The sequence below is a fragment of the Rhodamnia argentea genome, chromosome 6 (genome assembly GCF_020921035.1).
Source record: "Rhodamnia argentea isolate NSW1041297 chromosome 6, ASM2092103v1, whole genome shotgun sequence".
In the NCBI taxonomy this organism is placed as follows: Eukaryota; Viridiplantae; Streptophyta; class Magnoliopsida; order Myrtales; family Myrtaceae; genus Rhodamnia; species Rhodamnia argentea.
The window spans coordinates 23,779,347-23,797,916 of NC_063155.1; the positions used below are offsets into that span (position 1 = coordinate 23,779,347).

At 41.3% G+C, this 18,570-nt stretch overlaps 3 protein-coding genes across 4 annotated transcripts; 1 reads left to right on the forward strand and 2 right to left on the reverse strand.

The window, feature by feature from the left end:
- Positions 1 to 5,780: 5,780 nt before the first annotated feature.
- Positions 5,781 to 9,827, forward strand: LOC115753173 (probable protein S-acyltransferase 6). Of its 2 annotated transcripts, XM_048280967.1 has the most exons (6): positions 5,781 to 6,363; positions 6,509 to 6,759; positions 7,798 to 7,980; positions 8,340 to 8,648; positions 8,906 to 9,139; positions 9,230 to 9,827. In XM_048280967.1, exons 2-6 carry the CDS (start codon positions 6,646 to 6,648, stop codon positions 9,671 to 9,673), a joined length of 1,284 nt encoding a protein of 427 aa, XP_048136924.1. In that variant the 5' UTR covers positions 5,781 to 6,363; positions 6,509 to 6,645; the 3' UTR covers positions 9,674 to 9,827. The 2 variants fall into 2 exon arrangements, with proteins under 2 accessions (XP_048136924.1, XP_030547545.1); XM_030691685.2 differs by having other exon boundaries at positions 5,781 to 6,759.
- A 1,179-nt stretch (positions 9,828 to 11,006) lies between these two features.
- On the reverse strand, positions 11,007 to 14,009 carry LOC115753204 (zinc finger protein GAI-ASSOCIATED FACTOR 1-like). The gene is made up of 4 exons (XM_048280742.1): positions 13,857 to 14,009; positions 13,474 to 13,624; positions 12,576 to 12,972; positions 11,007 to 12,438 (listed from the first exon to the last, which is right to left on the reverse strand). Exons 1-4 carry the CDS (start codon positions 14,007 to 14,009, stop codon positions 11,589 to 11,591), a joined length of 1,551 nt encoding a protein of 516 aa, XP_048136699.1. The 3' UTR covers positions 11,007 to 11,588.
- A 1,314-nt stretch (positions 14,010 to 15,323) lies between these two features.
- LOC115753203 (ethylene-responsive transcription factor ERF087) lies at positions 15,324 to 16,531 on the reverse strand. Its single transcript, XM_030691727.2, has one exon. The coding sequence runs from the start codon at positions 16,475 to 16,477 to the stop codon at positions 15,560 to 15,562; it is 918 nt and encodes a 305-aa protein (XP_030547587.1). The 5' UTR covers positions 16,478 to 16,531; the 3' UTR covers positions 15,324 to 15,559.
- Between the last annotated feature and the right edge of the window lie 2,039 nt (positions 16,532 to 18,570).

Here is an 18,570-nt window from a genome sequence, read left to right on the forward strand (position 1 = left end):
GAACATTTGACATTTCTGGTTCCCGATGGCGGTGCTAATCCAAATGACATAACAACTTCTTCTTCTTCTTCTTTTTGACGTGATTATATAAGCAGTTCGTAGAATAATCAATTTTACCATCGTTATTGCGTTTGCCTCGATGGCTTTTGCTATTAGCAAAAACTGAGATTCCTGGGCAAAAGAAAGATGCTCTTGCGCCGACCAAAGCGAAAAGCAGGGATTTAGATGGGAACGTGGCCTTCAATATTCACAGTCTTAACGTTGTAACAAAGATTAAGCCGGTTTGATAATGAATTCTAGTGGGGAAAAGGCAAGCATCCACCTACACATTTCTATTGTTACGTCCTTTGTAGCCTTCCCCTTTCGGACGTAAAACTAAAGGCAAACACCGGGTCTGCTTTTTTGAGGCGTCGCACGTTCTGGCAAAAGGAAGTATGGTTTTGATCCCAATAATGCAAGTGGTAGCATTATTATATCACGCGTTGAGCCATGATCAGCTCCCATGTGAAAAAATTCCACGGCTTAAAGGGTGCGTTTGTTATACGAAAAATAAATGATTTGTGAAACATTTTCCTTGAAAAAATTGTTTAAAATGTCTTAAATTTATCGCATTTTTACTAATTCAGTCCTAACTTTTTTAAATTTTGTCAATTCAGTCCTAAACCTTTTATTTTTATGTCAATTCTCAGTCCTAAATATTTTACATTTGTACTAATTCAGTCCATCTCCGGCCAACTTTTGCTAGACGACGCTTACGTGGATGCCGGCCGTGGCCGACGTTGACAATTTTTAATAATATGTTAATATTTTTTTGAATTAATTTTTATTTCTTTTTATTTTTATATTTTCTTTTCTTTCTCTTCTCTTTTTTTCCTTTCTTCTTTCTCCAGTCGATCGCTGAAAATAATTCAAAAAATATAAAAATATAATTAAAAATTGTCAACGTAAACGCCGATGTCCACATCAACACCGGCCAACATCCGCGTTAAAGTCGGCTTGGCAAAGTTGATCGGATAGACTAAATTGGCATAAATGCAAAAATTTTAGAACTGAATTGGCAAAAATGCAATAAATTTAGAACTTTTTTGACAATTTTATCCATTTTTTTCAAACCGATCGTTCGTGTTGCTTATAAAAATGAATGGATGAAAAACAATTTCAACATCCACACCATAAATTATTGTCGATATTGAAAATACTTATCATTTGCTAATTATTTCAGGCGATATAAGCAACAATTTTTAGAAAGATGTTTTTCAAATCATTAATTTTTTAGTGAAATAAATGGAGGGTAAGACTTTGTAAAATGCAATACTGATAGGCATATTTGATATGTTATGCGAGTTGCATTTTTCATGGAATGTGATTGTCGCACCTCGAAACTAACAAAAAAAGGGGATGACACGGCCATCCTTCCACACATTAGACTTAGCCTCAAAACAACCAAATAACATTTTGTCATAATATATATATATATATATATCTAATTTTTTATACATGACAAATTAACCGGTTGGTTACAGCACCAAAGTTTCTATCCATAAAAGAAAACGTACCATTGGAATTCAACCAACTCAACAAGCTATCAACAGCTAAAAGCACGGCTCCCTTAAACCATACCAAAAATCCTACTACCAAAAGTGACTGCGATGCTCTCGCCTTACTTGCCGCTAATTGAGGAACCCGAAAAGCCCATAAAATGAGAGGGATGAGCAACCACAATCCAGTGACTAATATATCCTTTTTAAGCAGATCGAGCAACCAATATACATACATACGAAGCAATACCAAACACTCATACTTTAAATCCAACATATAGCATACATATCAAATTAAATATGAGTTGTCTCATTCCAACAAAGCTATGAATAAGTCAGAAATACTAATTTGATCAACATCACATCTAAAAAATCAATGGTCAAGTGCATTGATCAATCCATTGCTCAATATACGACTATGATCACAACACAACGCTTGGTGATAAAGGCGATCAAGATTTCCCTTTTTTGGCCAGGTCTCTACCTATAATGCTGGTGGCTCGGCCTAGGAGGATAATATATCCTAAAATCGATATGCACACCCAAAACATCCTAACCCAGTTCACAATCATACTAGCATCAAGCATTCATTCTTTAACACCAGAAATCCAAACTAGCATCAATATCATGACCATAGTACATTTCTTAAGCCGAAACCAATAACATTTTTGCAACACATCTCATTCGCTAGAAATGCATTTTTGAAAGCGTTTTTCATGTATCAAGAAATCCTTACATAAGCTAGTTTGCAAAGCATTATAGGTAACATGTGGCCAAACAAACCGATAATCTCATAAGCCTAACAATTAAATGAGAACCGGCATAAAAAACAAGTAAAATACTACAACAACTACGAATCATTTAAACTAAACTTAAGCGTTAACAAAACAACTCGTATGCGCCAATAAATCACATACCCAAAGCGATCATTCAAGCCGTTCGTAGAACGAAACTCAAACTTAAAACCCTTAAATTCTCATTCTGACTGAACCGTTTCTTTAAAACCACTCTCACCAAAATCCATGGCTCCATAATACCATAATCTACCATTTTCACAAAAACTCAATGCTCAATAACTCAAAAATCGGACAATACTGCTCAAATTTCACTAAACTTCAAGTTTCAAGGCCTAATGCCAAAATTACTCCGATTGGAAGAACAAGGGGTGCGAGTACTTACCTGACGTTGCTAATTAGTGTCGAGACGGCTTGGCGAGGCGACGTGCAAGAGCCCCTCCTCTTTCTCCTTTTTTTCTTCTTTCTTTCTTTCTTTCTTTCCCTCTCGGCTTAAGTACACCCCAAGTGCCATAAGTTGTGTACGACGCTCACTTTAGTGTCAAAACTTTCAAATCGATCACTTTAGTGCTAAGTTTTTGTAACTTCGATCACTTAAGTGCCAACTTCTTTTAAAAACGATCGCTTTAGTGCCAGAGCTAACGTGGCTTGCCGAAAATTCGACACGTGGTATTTTTTATTAATATTTGAGATGACGTGGCTTGGTGAATTTGACACTAAAGTGATCGTTTTTAAAAGAAGTTGGTACTTAAGTGATCGAAGTTACAAAAATTTAGCACTAAAGTGATCGTTTTGAAAGTTTTGGCAATCAAGTGATCGAAGTTACAAAAACTTAGCACTAAAGTGATCGATTTGAAAGTTTTGGCACTAAAGTGAGCGTCGTACACAACTTATGGCACTTGGGGTGTACTTAAGCCTTTCCCTCTCTCTCTCTATTTTCTCTCCCCCTTCATGCGCGAGCTTTCAGGCCCTTCCCTTACAAGGGCCTGATCCACTGTTATGCTTTTTTTTACTTTCTTTTCTTTAATTGACTTTTCAACCTTTTTTTTTTTTTTTACACGGTGAATCTCACGACTCCTTCTTCACTTGGTCAAATAAAGCAAATCTCACGGTCATACCGTTACATATCATGAACTATCGATCTACGCAAACACACGACAATAAGCTCTTTCTCAAGAATTGCTTCTATGATTGACTCGTAAGATTTTAATACGGAACAGATTAATCTTTCTTCCTTTTCAATGAGTGCTTTTCTTGCACATTCCACTAATTTTGCTTCAACAAAAAGAAGTACCGATTTGAATGGGTTTTAATTTCGAAGATTAGCCATTATTGGAAATTCTAAATTTTTCCCATAACTCTTCCTTCCAAGTTCCATTGGAAGATTTTTATTATTTTATCTCTTTGTTGCAACAACTCACCGATTACAAATTAAATTTCCCGTCGTACAACAACCACAGTTGAATAATTTCTAATTGATATCGAGTCCCTGCATTTTACATCAATAATACAACATGGACTAAGAACTTCGTCTTTATTTATTTTTTCAAATAAAGAACAAGTTTAATATGAAATAGGATACATAATAAAGGATAATTTATGTTAAAATAACATTACACAACTCAAAAACTTTGCGGCAGTTGCAAACCAGTTCATATACCAGACCTTTTCCAATACACGTGGTAAATTTCACAAATATATTTTGTACGAGAGATTGATGTATTGATCATATAGATTCGCCAATTTTGTGGCCCGGAACAAGCTATTAATATATGAATTCACTTTTGTGAGTGCACGTACTTTATATGTTGAAAATGCAAATAATTTTGCTTCTTCGTTAGTCTTTTCGAGTGGCGACCTACGTCGAATCATAGAAAACAATGACTTCGATAAGATCACATGGTACATTGTACGTAAGGAGCCAAAGGTATAATTTAATTCATACATACAATGGACTTGCGGGGTAGCTTTATATATGGCAAAAAATTTGTCCAAATTAGGGGTCATTGCATCAAATGCACTCAATCCCCGGAAGAGGCATTTACTTAGATATTAGGGTGTGTTTGTTTCACTCGCGAAAATGAAAGTACGAAAAATAAATTCACCATCCACGGAAATATTTAATCTAAACATTCCGATTAATTATTTCAAGCAATTATTTTTAGGAAAATGAATATTTTCTAAATTTCTCATTTTCCGTAAAACAAATCGGGGCCTGAATTAGATTTAGAGCATTCAAGTTTTTGGGCCTTAATTCCTGTTTGAATTACGCGCTCATAGTGGGCCCTCTCGTGAGCCCACTTGGATCTTGGGCCTCTCCTGAATTTCTGGGCTTGACAAACTCCCGCGTTCTCTTCATAATTGGCGCGACGGCGAGATTCTTGAAAAAGGCGCGCCGGATGTCGCATCTCTGCAGTCGCTTTCGCGGAAACAACTTTTGACCCTCTTTTGGACTCGTCCTGCTACTTTTGTTTCTTTCTTTTCCTTTTTCAGCGGCTTCTTTTCCTTTTCTTCTTTCTTTTTTTTTTTGGACCATCCAGCGTGAAAACTTCTTGTTTTTTTGCTCCTCTGAGCGTCAAATGACAGATAACACGTCGTCGTTGTAACCCTCTAGAGGGGGGTAAAAAAAAAAGGCGCCTGTTTTTCCGCATCAAAAAAGGAAAAGAAGATGAAGAAGTCATCGTCATTTTTCAAACGGTGCAGTTATCGGTGCAACGTCTACTCAGCAAATTGAGCCCTAAAGATTTTTTTTTTAAGCCCTAAAGAATTGAGATGGTAATTTTTTTAAGGAGAGTGGAGCACTTGTGACTAATTTTTTTATTGAAGGCGACACGCGTCATTTTTAAATTTTCCAAGCTTCCTTGATACTCTCAAAAGGCTTGTTAATAAAAAAGAAGCCATTCGTCGCCATTAAAACAGATAAAAGTTTGAAGACGAGTGATGAGTTGTCTTCTTTCCGACCAAATATGAGGATTAGCGGGGAAAAGGCACATTAGAATATGACACATTTCTACCGAAGCAACGCAAAAGAAAGAGGAGACGCTCGTCACCTCAACAACTTTTGCCTTTTATTCTAGAATTTTGGTTTTATTCCTGTCTTTTCTTGAACAACTCCATTCTTTTTTTCCCTCGTTACCAACATTAGATCTGACTTTTGTTTAATGCGGTTGAGATTACCAACAAAGTCCTAAATTCACTGTATTTATGTCAATTGAGTCTTAAATTTTTTAATATGACAAATTTAATTCTAAGTCTTTTAATAATTTACTGATTAAGTTTGTTTTAAAAATTTTGACTAAAAACCTTGACGTAGATGCTCGTAATCTATGCTGAATAAAAGAAATAGCAAAATTCGTAACAAATAAAACAAAACAAAACAAAACAAAGGTCCCGACCAAAAAAAAAAAAAAAACAAAAGAAAGGCGAGAACAGAAAAATAAGGAAGGACCATCAACATCGCCACAAGCACCAGCGAGAGACAATTGGAGTCTGTACGTCCGTACCAGTGTCAGTCTCCTACTGCCCTCCTCCGAGACGAGACGCTCGTCACCTCAACAGCTTCACTGTAAATTCACACGCAGGAATAGAGAGAGAGAGAGAGAGGGGGCTGGCTCGTACACCTGTCTTCCGACTCTCCAGCGCTTTCTCCCTCGCCGAGAAAAGTGCCAAAAAAGGAAAGGCAACGAGACAGAGAGGAAAAAAAAGGAAAAAGGATCGGCGATCCGAGTTGCTTCGCTGGGAATCGCCACGGCTCGGGCACATCCTTGCCATTTCTCGGAGCCGTCCCGTCCCAACATTGACCTCCCTGGTGTCGTCTCGTCGCAGGCTGAGATCGGAGAGAGATCGAGGAAGCTCCTTTCTGCTCCATTTCCGCCGAGCCCCCCCACTTTTTTTTTCTTTGCCTGGTTGATCCGTTACATCGGCGGAGGAACTTTGTTCATCGTTGCGGTGATAGGCGTGTTCTCGATTCCTCTCTCTCTCTCTCTCTATCCATCTCGCCCTCCCTCCCTCCTCTCTTTTTTGACCTCCAGGTAACGCAACGACGTGACCCTCTGCTTTTCGCTTCGTTGCGGTTTCGCGCTTTTTAGATCTCCGGCTTCCTGAAACGTGCTTGCGGTGCGAATTCTGGTTGACGTGGTGAGGTTTTTCTGATTCATTCTGGCGCGCCTTGTGTAGATCACAGAGGAGGCGAGCGAGCACGTCGAAGCCATCGGGGGATGTGTTCCTGAGACTCATTCGTTTCCAAGGGTACGGCGACGCATGTAGGAGAAGGGGAAGAAAGATAGGAGGAGGAGATCGAATGCGGTGAACGCATGCAGGATACAATGTACGCCAGCGCGTTGCCTCTTCATCTTTCCGACTCTAATCGACGGATCATTGACGGTGGGCCGTCGTTACGTGTATATCAAACTTGGAAAGGAAGCAATGTGAGCTCATACTCCATGCTATTTTGTTAAATTTGCTTCGCAAGTGTCATTATCTGCACTTGGGTAGACAATTGTTTATGCTCCATTACATGCCATTGCATAGTCTTTCTCGAATTATCGGGGCCTCTGCATGTTAGCGGAACAAAACCTCGGTTAGACTGTGATGGCAATTATAGAGGAAGTGAGGAACTTTTAGTATTAGAACCTGCAATTCAATAGTACTAGAGTGTTTTTGAGAAGAAAAGTTCTCAATTCACAGTGCACAGGGGTCTCTTTTTCCATCTCTGGCATGTTTTTCAACAATTAGAGGTTTGGAGAGTGGAATTTTGTTGATAAAGCATAGGCAGTTTATGTTATCTTCAAGTAATCATCAAGGAATTTTATCCTTGTTTTCGTAAATGGCGGTACGGAAAGAATTATAACTCGGATGATTGTAACTCTAAAAGAGGAACTTATAGATTCTCACATTTCTTTAGTAATCAGTAGATTAGATGATAAATTATTGGCTTGTCATAGGTTTTCCAGTACTTATTATCCATTAGCTGTACACACTGAAACTTCCGCTCCAGGTTCGCACAGAAGATCAGAAGATAACGCCTGACTGGCTAGATCAGTTCATCCATATAGAGTTTGCCATCCCATGTAATTCATGGCATAGCTTTAATTTGGCCTCCACAACTGGTGCTTCAAGCTACAATGAGTAATGATACATACGTTCTGCACTAAATTTTTATATCCGCATCTCAGAATTCCGATGAAGCTTTTGGCATTTCTCTTAATTTACATATCTTTAGCGGGAACACCAGATAGACTATCCATATGATTGCATAAACTTTAAGATTTTTTTTAATTGATAATCTACTGATCATAGAACCCGAAAAATTAGTGAGACAACACGATGATGCAAATACTTTCCGTTGCAATTTGCATACTTGAACTCTGGTCCTTCTATTTATTTTGCTCTTGGAGATACGTGGTCAAACACATCCACATGATTCTCAAGCCAAATTTTAACTGCTTCTCTTAGATGTTTTGCAGAGATTTTGCTGTGGAGGCAGACTTATATTTGGCCCAGATGCAAGGTCACTATTCCTGACGGTGTTCTTAATTGTGACTCCAGTTATTCTGTTTTGCACCTTTGTTTCCCAAAGGCTCTTTCACGAGTTTGATGACCATATAGGCAATCTAATCATGGCTATAAGTGCCATCTTCACACTATACGTGAGTACTTATGCACTGAATCATTGCTTAGTCTCCTTTAAATCTGAAGCAAGATATTTTCAGGTCCATTTTGCAGGAAAGATCAGCATTGAAATTCTTCTGTGAAATTACATTTTGTTGGCAAATGAATGACAGTAAGAGTAATTTTTGAATTTGAAATCCCAAGATGACACCAGTAAGGCTTGCTGAAACATAGGAATAACTTTCATTAGTTTAGTATTACTGAATCATAATCATATGAAGTTTAATTAGATGATGGATGGGATGGTCATCTTACAGAATCTCTTACTAAATATGCTCTCACCTATGCTTGCGTTATTTAATACTTCTCAGCATCTGATCGACTTGTTAAACTGCAGATTGTCATCCTCCTTTTCCTCACATCAGGAAGAGATCCGGGAATTGTTCCTCGTAATCTACACCCTCCAGAACCAGAGGATGAAGCCGATGGCTCCAATCTATCTGCAGATTGGCCTGGAAGTAGGATCGGTGCTCCTAGTCTGCCACCTACAAAAGATGTTACCGTCAGGGGAATGGTCGTCAAAGTCAAATACTGTCAAACATGCATGCTATATCGTCCACCAAGATGCTCTCACTGCTCTATATGTAACAACTGTGTTGAGCGGTTTGATCACCACTGCCCGTGGGTGGGACAATGCATTGGGAAGGTACGCTTCATTTGGATGTAGTTGTTTGTGTCTCTCACTCTTTTGAATTAGACATATGGAACAAAACAAAGAGAATGAATTTATGGCAAAAGAGTGCACTTGTGCCCTCTAATGGTTAAGTTTCATGATAGAAATCACGTTGACAATTAGTTTAGGTGGTTATGAAATTGTTTTCTTACTGTATTCTGCTAGCTGTCTGCATTGAGATGCCTTAGTTCCGCCAGTATACCTGACATATCAACTGCTCTTTTCTGCAGAGGAATTACAGATTCTTTTTTATGTTCATTTCTTCGACAACAATGCTCTGCCTATATGTCTTTGCTTTCTGCTGGGTAAACATCAGCAAGATAATGGATGAATATCAGTGTGATCTTTGGAGAGCTCTTGTTAAGTCTCCTATGTCAGGAATTCTTATACTCTACACATTCATAGCAGCATGGTTTGTTGGAGGCCTCACCGGATTTCATCTTTATTTAATCATAACCAATCAGGTTCCGTTATCTCTATGCTTACATCTATTTGGACTTGCTTTAGCTGTCCTCTTTACATCTGATAACAGAATAATCACTTTTTTTGTGCAGACAACTTATGAGAATTTCCGATATCGTTATGATTCCAAGATGAATCCTTATAACCGGGGTTGCGCTGGTAATCTTTGGGAGATATTTTTCTCCAAAATACCTCCTTCCAAAAACAATTTCAGGGCAAAGGTTAAGGGGGAGACATCTTCTGTCTACAATTCGGTTTCGATGGGGCCGACCATGAGTCAGGAGATGCCCAAAACAAGCTTTGATTTGGAGATGGGGAAAAGGCAAGCGGTTGCTGCTGAGGATTTGGAAGATATACAGAGCCAGATTGATAGTGTTGGTGGACTTGAGAGATGTGGAACTGAACCCCCTCATGCAAAGTGGGATCAAAAGAACAATTGGGAGATCACACCTGACATGAGGATGTTAGCTGATGAGTTTGGAATGCAATATGGTCCAAGTCCAACCGAAAGAGAGAGAATTCATGGTGACCAATAGTTTTTTTGAGTCGAACTCCTGATTTTAGGAATAGGGTATGTTATTATCTTGAACCAACACTGATCTTTCTTTCTGCTTAATTAGAAGGTACATTCAACAAATTGGCGAACTTAAAGTGAGATTTGGTAATGGATCCTACCACTTGAAAATTTCTCTGAGAGTGATCTGTCTTAAGCTAAGGGATTAAATGCTCAACGAACACCATGAACTCATTGTACCATAGCGCTTTAGCTTCTTAGGCTTTTTCTTCTTCTTCTTCTTCTTCTTCTTCTTCTTTTATATATAGAAAATGTTGCTGCTTGCAATCTGTTGAACAATTTTGGCACCTTCAAGTTTTTAATCCTAAGTCCTTCCTTAGTAATCATTTGTTCTCCGGGCAATGAACTCGCGACGTATTCACAAAATACTCGAATCAGAGATCAATCCCCTCCCGACTCGCTTCTAACCAAGCAACTCGGACAAAAACAGCTATCTTTAGCAGGAGCAGAAACGCGACATACCGAGGTAGTTGGGATGAGGAGGATGCCTTCCATTTACAGAGCCGAAGTCTTGTGGAACCCTACGAAGTTCACGAAAGCAACAGCATCGTATCAAGGACGAAGTGGGGTCCTGAAAGGCGTCCAAGTGCAGTTTTCACCAAACGAAAGAGACTTATAAGAACAATCACAAAATGCCTTTGTTCTCTTGAGCAAGTCATCCAGGAAACACGAAGCTTTGGGTGGGAACACTACTCAAATTCTACGTTGAAATGGGTGAGCCGTCAACCTCCCTCTCAGGTCTCCGGTTTTTTGACCGTTGCATTCAAAACGAGTCAGAAAATTGGAAGCCTTTGAGGGAGATTGAAGATCACCCTTTCACTTCAAAAGTTTCTTTCAACTCGACTTGGCCAAACTATTCCGACACCCACGAAGTTTATATAGAAGCAAAAGCTGGACAAAGAGGAGGTATTCGAAGTCGAATCCCTTATCGCCTTCTTTATCCATGTGGTACTTGTCCCCATGGACTCTAATCGCATCGCACAAGCAAGTTAGATATATATCCGGAATCCATTATCCATGGTACACAAGAATGAGTTTCCTCCAATGCTTCCCTCCAAAGATGAGCATGTCAACTACTTGGCAAGATTCTTCTATCTCAATGAAAGTGCCCAGGATAAGGTTTTGCTTTCTCAGATTTGATGCCTGAATTGATGCCTGTGACAGGGGACAGATCAAGTCCAGTTAATTCAACAGTTATCACGTTTTTTTTTTTTTTCGTAAGTCAACTCAAGAATTTCATCTTCGTCTGGGCGAGAAAACCAAACTCCGACAAACCTAGGAAAAAAGTTCGGAGCTAATGGTTTGAGAACCTCATTCCTCGACCATTTGCTTTCTATTTCCACATGCGTGGACGATAATGCAGCAAGAACAGAATCCTTCACCTGTCGATGGCGAGATGCAGAGGAGAATGTCAACCAAGCTACTGGTATACATCACAACCTGCCAACGAGACAGACTGAGTTTGGTCTTGGTGTCTCTGAATGACTCGAGGGCGTCAGAGAATAACAATTTGGTGGTTTTATTGATCAGTCTGCTGTTCAGCCATGCTTGGTTTCGTATCCTAGATTACTCCGACGTGTTGGTAACCTTTGAAGCGAGTCCACATAGTATCCTCTCTAGCACGGATTTCCTAATCAACCATCTATAATTAGGCAGTTACAGGTCATTCGGGACGATTCATTTAACTAAGTAAAAATGTCTCATCTCTTATTTTTTGAAAGAGCAGAGGCTCAGTAGTCAGTAGCAGTACATCTATGGACGTTGGGAATGATAATTCAGTATCGGAATATAAGCAAAGAAAGCAATTCTAGGGAACGTAAGGCGAAGAGAGAAAAAATAAACGCAGTGAAGAAGGCCCTATAGTAGATTAGTCACCATCACCAATCCGGATGCAAATTCTGCAGGCCTTCAGGTGCAGTCAATTGTCCTAACCCTATCATGCCGCCGTCGCCGGGACTTCTCTTAACCCCATTCCTGGAGTGCCCAGTCGGGTCAACCCCTAAGAAGTCAACTGTCATTTTTTCACCTCCTCCTGTGTAGTATTCTCCACCAAGTATATCGCCAGCGTTCCTATTGTCGTGCATAAAAAGTGCTGAGTCAGCCAATCCGACCTGTGGAACGGGATAACCGGTGCTCGGATTCTCCATTTCTAATGCATTATGTTTTCCGACATACAGCCTCGGGTCCGTATTGTTAACTACAGAACTTCCATCCTGCACTGACCCAGATGAGTTCACCGGGCCACCGGATGAATAACCAGAAAATCCTCTGAATAGTATCGGAGAGATCATGTTGTCACTTGTTTTTGCACCCATTTCAGCAGCGTTCTGAAGCAAGGCCGTTGCAGACGTGTAAGCAGAGGCCATGCCGAGAGAGGAAAGGCTGTTCGATCCTCCAACCGAGGCCATACATGCTCGGGAAGCTCTTGGGTTATTGAAAGGATCCATTATAGTCGGTATCACAGCCCCTGCCGAGTTGAGAGCCAGTGGCCTCGGCGGGATGTCCATGTCCTCGTTACTAAAGGACAAGTTCATCATAGAGTTTATGTTTGAGGAAGAATCGCCTGGCAAGGGGTTTAAGACCTCTTGAGTTTGGTTTTGCGACGTTCCTCCTTCAGAAGCTGCAAGGTTCTGATTCATTGTGTTATTTTCTTCTGTCGATGCATCGCAGAAGGCTCTATGCGTGACGAAGCTGTCTTTCCTGTGAATTGGTGTTGATAACAAGAAGTTACATCAGTCATTAGTGTTTCTCCCAATCCCCTTGAACTCAAAGTGAAAGTTGGCCTAGGAAATTCTTCAAAGAGAAACTTGCACATTGAAGAGCGTTCGATAGATCATAGAGAACTGCGACTAGGGAAGTTTTACCTTGAGAAAATCGTCCCGCACTCGCAGCGATACTCTCTTGTCCCACAGATTTTGGTATGCGCTTTCCAATCTGATTGGACGGCATACCTCTTCGAGCACTTGTCGCACTTCCATTTCTTTTCTCCGTGCTTTCTGCAGTAGTGCTTCTTTATGCCGGTCAAATCGCCAAGAGCCCGGCTGGGGTCATGGTGCACACAGTTCGGCTCTGGGCAAATATAAACTCTCTTCTTGGCCTGTGTGCTTGGCCTCTGCTTTAGCTTCCAGGGCAAGTTGTGGCCTCTCCTGTGAAGCTGGAGGTTTTGATCTCTCTGAAATCCTTTATGGCACACCTCACAGATGTACCTGTTGGTTGCCATTAGAGTCCTTGGAGATAGGGCTACAACTTCTGCTTCCGGGTCTGCAAAATTTTGTCATACCAACGAAAGAAACGATGCTTAGTTTCGCAAAACATAAATACTGTAATTTCTGCAGCTTATTCTAACCGAGGACTATGTAAGACGAAATAATCTTCCTCCCCTTCCTTTCTCAAAAGTATTAGTTGCAGATATCAGCTCCTTCCCATTTTTCAAGCAGACATTAATGATATTGAAAGACTCCACCATAGATTCTTGAAATGGCAGAGGCCCAGAGGCTTAGAGTTAACAGATGCGTTGTCAAGATTACATGTGTGCTTTGACTGAAACCTGTCGCGATTTTGTCCGAAGAGTTCACGTCAGAAGCCTAGTGTGAATTATAGCATTCATCTTGGTCACGTTGTACTCTAAAAGAAGTTCCCTCAACAGCTTTTGAAACAATAAGTTTGACGTACTACCAAAAGCATTTTTCCTTCTTAATTCAACTTATTGTGATGAGTACCATGCATCTTTATGGTGCAACTAAACGAAACACCTGTGCTTACCTGGGTTTCCCGGAAGGTTCCGCCTCTTCTTCGATGCTGTCGGGGGTGGAGGAGTGGCATCATCACCGCCGTTCTCAATCATGACAGGGCTTCCATTGGAGGACTGCGAGAAGTCATTGGCACTATGAAACAGTTCATCATCTTCAAAACCCTGAACATAGTTGGCCATATTTGAAATGGCTCCAGTTATTATTTCACCAATGTTGGAAGGTGGGGAGCTGAATATAAATACACGATGCACGATGTAGAACTCGGGTTTTGCCGACAAAAGGAAGTGAAAATTCCAAGCAAAACTAGATCGAAATTGCGTGGTCCACGAAAGTAATATTATAGGCCAATTAAGAAATTCCTTGATGACAACATCTTCATGTCAATAATGCTACCTGGTAAAACCAAGTATCATTCAGATTGAAACTGTAGAACTTGGGATCTGCTTGTCCCGTTTGGTTGTAGTAAGCAGAAGTCAGCTCATCTTTTGGACCGACCCTCCATTTCTTAATGGCGAGAATGAAGAGTTCATTCTGTGTGAACTCCATCGGTTCAACTTCAAGATCATTCTGAATAATCATTAACTAATACAAAGGCGTTGCCGTTCCTCTCGCGGCATGAAGACCACGAAATAAATAAGATTTCGGAGACATGAAGACAATAAGAACAAGGACCCGAAAGAGGGTGACAAAAGGAGAGATCCGTGTGAAGAGACAAGAAGTAGCCTTCTGGTTCAGTTTGTCTGAGTCTTGATTGCGAATGTGAAGACCTGCTTCTGTGATCATCCTTAGGATGCCCGTCAAAGGTTTTGGAGCACATATGTGCTTGTCGAGGACTTGTTGTCATTTAGCTTCAGGGTGGTTTGAACTAGTTAGTCGGAGAAGTGGCCATTGATGTGAAATTCTCCGTTTAAGTTGCGCGTTTTCCAAGCCGGTAATCTTAAAATTATAATGTAAATCAAAACAAATTTCGTAAAAAAAAAAAGGGCTTATTAGAAAGATAAAATACACCGTCTAAAAGATTTGCCCTCAAAATTGAATGCAACAGGAGAAGTGACTGGAGAAATGCTCTAATAGCATGTTTCTCCCACTTTCGAGAAATCTCGTGCTTTCCGTGACATTTCTCTTGAAAAGTTGTGCATAATCTGGATAGAGAAGAAGAAAAGGTGATGGCTAGGCAATTCTCAAACGCAACGTGTTAGTGACCGAAATTCAAGATTAGGAAATAACTTTGAAGGAGATTCAATTTGGAAATTACTTTTTTTTGAGAGATTTATTTTCACAAAAAAAAGAAGAAGAAGGAAGTTGTAGTTTCTACGTATCTTGTCTTATTTGGCAGGTAAAACACCCCTAACTCAGCACCATTTGTAGTTATGTAAACACCCTTAGGGTGGGTTTGGTTCGACATTTAGAAGTAGCATTTGGGCCCAAATGCTCCTTTGAAAAATGTTGAACCGTTTGGCAAGCATTTCGAAGGAGCATTTGGCCAAATATTCCTCTTGGGAAGGCTGAAAGCCCAATGCTAGAAACCCCAGCATTAGCTTTCAAGATTTGCATTCCCCCAAAGCTCTTTCCAAATGTCGAACCAAACCCACCCTTAATTCCTTTGGTTTGGTCAGCATTTCTGAATCCTTTGAAGGTATGACTTGGTCGATCCGCCTTCACCAAGTGCTTATGTAAACATTATAGGGTTCAAAGGTCCGTATCCGAGGACGATCCTCCGTCTCACAGGATGCTTCACTTGGCGTCATCTCGAGTCGATCCCTCGGAAAAAAAAAAACGATACATAGATCATGATAATTCCAATCCCGTGCTTTTACATGATCATTAGACAGTGTTTTTTTTTTTTTTTTGGGTGCTCTTCAACCGGAAAAATAAGCAAAAAATTTTACAAATAGCAAAACAAAATACACGCAAAGGAGAGGGCTAATAGATTCTACTTCTTTAGCCCAACACAAACCTCGTCACCCAGAATCTTTCAAGCCCCATAAATCAGAAAAGAAAAATGAAAGTAAAATAAAAGATAAATATAATAACTCCAAGACGGCAAACGCAAAATTACATATAAGATTTACAGAAATAGAAATTATTGATGAAGGCTAAAAATAGTACGCAGATGACGAGCCCAAATCAAACCCATCCACGTCCACCTGCGGCATCCTCCCGAAGAGTGGACTGTGCTCCACGAACTCGTTCGGGTCAAAGCCCATGTTCGGCCCGTTTGACGGCCCGGGCACAGTACCGTTCAGGCTCTGCCCTTGAAGCCCCAAAAAGCCCGTGTCGGTCCAACCTCCGTGGCCCATATCCAAGCCCGAACCGTAGCAGCTGGACATGTCGGGCGGAAACGGTGGGAGCTCAGTCTCGTCGTAGGACTCCGGACGGGCTGCGTCCCCAAACTCTGCAATGCCCGTCACCGGATGGTAGGGCCCGCCGCCGAGAGATCCGTCGGCCCACCCGTTTTGGGCTGGTGGCCCGGATGTGAAGTCCACGTTGCACGCGCTCACGGAGCCCGGGGAGTAAAACAGCTGATGATTGGGGTGGTTGCTGTTCTTGGTGCTTTGATGATGGTGGTGTTGGTGATGTGGCTGCTCTTGTTGTAGATGATGATGGTGAGATATGAAGAGTGCGGCGATGTCGTTGTGGGCCTCGTCGGGGGAGACGAGGGAGGTGACCGAGGAGCCCGGGGGCATGTCGGAGTAGACGAAGTTGGTCCGAGCCTTAGCGCCCCGCATGGACCGGGCGGCCCGGTCGTAGGCGAGGGCAGCCTCCTCAGCCGTGTCGAAGGTCCCGAGCCAGTGCCGCTCCTTGGTGGTAGGGTCCCGTATCTCCGCTGCGTACCGGCCCCACGGCCGCCGCCTCACCCCAAGGAACCTCGCCGTGGCTGCCCCGTCGTCATGGTGGGCTCGGAGCGGGGGCGGGGGCGGCTGGTGCTGCTGATGCTGGTTCTTTCTTTTGGTCTTCGAAGGCGATGGAGAGTTGACCGGTGACGACGAGTTGGTGAAGTTGATGTGATCCATGAAAAGTGAAGTTGAGGAGTTTCAGGACGAGTTGCGTTGCGGCTGTGACTGTGACTGTGACTTTGGTCGTCTTAGGGCTCTGCATGGATCGTGGGGGGTTTAAATAAGGAGGAGGTGGCTTTAATATAGAGACTCACGTCCGTTTGCAATTATTGTGGTTAACAAAGTTGTTAATTGCATTCAAACCCCTATTACTTTTGCATTAATGATGATATTTGACAATTAAATTAATCCCCCTTTTTTTCTCCCTAAAAGAGTTCAATACCCACTAATATTATTATTGGCTTTGTGTTGCAGTGTGGCCGAAATAGAAAATCAAAAACAAAATTGAAAATTGTTGCGCCTGAAATATTTGTGTTTTGGAGACTGTGGACACACGCTTCAAGCAGAAGCCGTTAGCCATGCATTAAACAGGCGTTAATGAAGAGAGTTAGTGATTTTCGAGAGATCGCTAAACTCAGTTTCCCTCGTTTCTTCTGAGTTAATCTGTTCAGCACAGACGAGGGCAAAACAGCAGTAGTTAAAGCTTTCTTAACCAGGAAGCAGTGACGAGGTTTGAGCATTTATGCTTTGTGAATCTCAGCCTCAGCGTTATTCTGTCTTCTCTCTTCTCTTGTGACCTGCTCTAGTCTCTCTCACCAGCTAATGTCTGCAAGTTTTGTTGAGGACCCTCGGCTTTGAATGTCATTGGCAAAAAATCTGAGTGAAGTCTTGATGAGGGTACGTACTTTCAGGATGATATGGAAGAAGATGATGGGTCAAATCCAAGAGTTACACGCTGAGAACACCTTATGCATTACACCGGTCTCAGATGTCATAGTGTCAAAGTGATCGGTAAAATTTCCTTGACTTGACAAGCTTTCTTGGAAGTTTGTGAAAAAAATTTCAAGATCCAAATGCGTGGTCCAAGCTTATATCCTGCTCTAATCATTTGCTCACCTAATCCAAACAGCCCTCCCCTCACATGTGACCATCAGAGATTTTAGAGAATGAGTGCTGAGGTTTGTGCGTGTCTCTCTCTCTTCTTTCTTTCTTTCTATTCATTCCCAATCATAGAGCGTACCGAACCAGATCAATGCTATGATGATCCCCCTGAATGCTATCATGGAAAACGAAACGACCCCTCAAAAAGCATTCCTCCCAAAAGGCCATCATCAAAAGGACTTGAGGGTTCTTCTGCACCATATGATTGCTCAATCCATGCCTGTGGCCAATCCAATCATCAATCCCATATCGTCAGATGATTAAATCATCTGTCAGAAGAATCCAGCAAACCCCATCATCCCTTGTTTTATGCTTAAAAACCCTACCATTTTTTTTTGCCCCACCGACTTCTCAGCCTCGCGTTCTTTGAACGTCTGAGATCAGAAACTAGTAGTAGATTTCTCTTTCCAAGCCCTTTGAACGTTCTTTTTCACAGCACGGTTTGAAAAAGCTCATGTTAACCTATATTCAATGCACGTCATAGAGACCTAAAGAGAGTCTTGCGCTCGACACGAAGGAATATAATTATCTCAGCCATGTGCATCCCGTTTCGACCCAGATACAGATGATGATGATGATGATGATGATGATATGTTCCACAAGGGCTCTCACTGCTTTTTCAACCCAAAGTTTGCTTTTTGATTGTTTTTTTTTTTTTAACGCCATGGGAGTGGCTTTTCCTTCTTTGATTATTCAGTGGATTTTGGACCTTCTTCGTTGCACGTTAGCATGGGAAGGGTAGAGACGCCTGAGGGGGAAAAATTTTATGCGTTGGGTTGCATGTGAGAGGGGGACACATAGGCAAAGCTTTCTTTTATTGAAGTTAGCAAAAATCTAGGTGAGACCTAGGAGTAAAAGTAAGACTAAAGGGTGCTCGAGGCCTTGACGAAATAGAGAGGACTCGGTAAGAATTGAAAATGGCGCGCCATTTTCAAGATCTGCCATGTTTTCCTCAATCCCTTCTTCAACAAGTCCGATTGGTGAACGATGTTCATCCGGTAACCTTGTCGATCAGAAGCATGATCGGAAATGGAGATGGAGGAAAATATAGCACTGCTGCAGAATTACTCCGCGACAACAAACTGGCTAGTGTTCACTATTTCGACTTT

Excerpts from the sequence above, each read along its gene's own strand:
- LOC115753173 (XM_030691685.2), top strand. The coding sequence starts at position 6,646 with ATGCAGGATACAATGTACGCCAGCGCGTTGCCTCTTCATCTTTCCGAC. Across the intron at positions 8,649-8,905 it reads TGGGACAATGCATTGGGAAG|AGGAATTACAGATTCTTTTT; the intron begins GTACGCTTCATT and ends TCTTTTCTGCAG. Across the intron at positions 9,140-9,229 it reads ATTTAATCATAACCAATCAG|ACAACTTATGAGAATTTCCG; the intron begins GTTCCGTTATCT and ends TTTTTTGTGCAG.
- LOC115753204 (XM_048280742.1), bottom strand. The coding sequence starts at position 14,009 with ATGGAGTTCACACAGAATGAACTCTTCATTCTCGCCATTAAGAAATGG. Across the intron at positions 13,625-13,856 it reads ATGATACTTGGTTTTACCAG|GGTTTTGAAGATGATGAACT; the intron begins GTAGCATTATTG and ends AACTATGTTCAG. Across the intron at positions 12,439-12,575 it reads TGCGGGACGATTTTCTCAAG|CTTCTTGTTATCAACACCAA; the intron begins GTAAAACTTCCC and ends TGACTGATGTAA.
- LOC115753203 (XM_030691727.2), bottom strand. The coding sequence starts at position 16,477 with ATGGATCACATCAACTTCACCAACTCGTCGTCACCGGTCAACTCTCCA.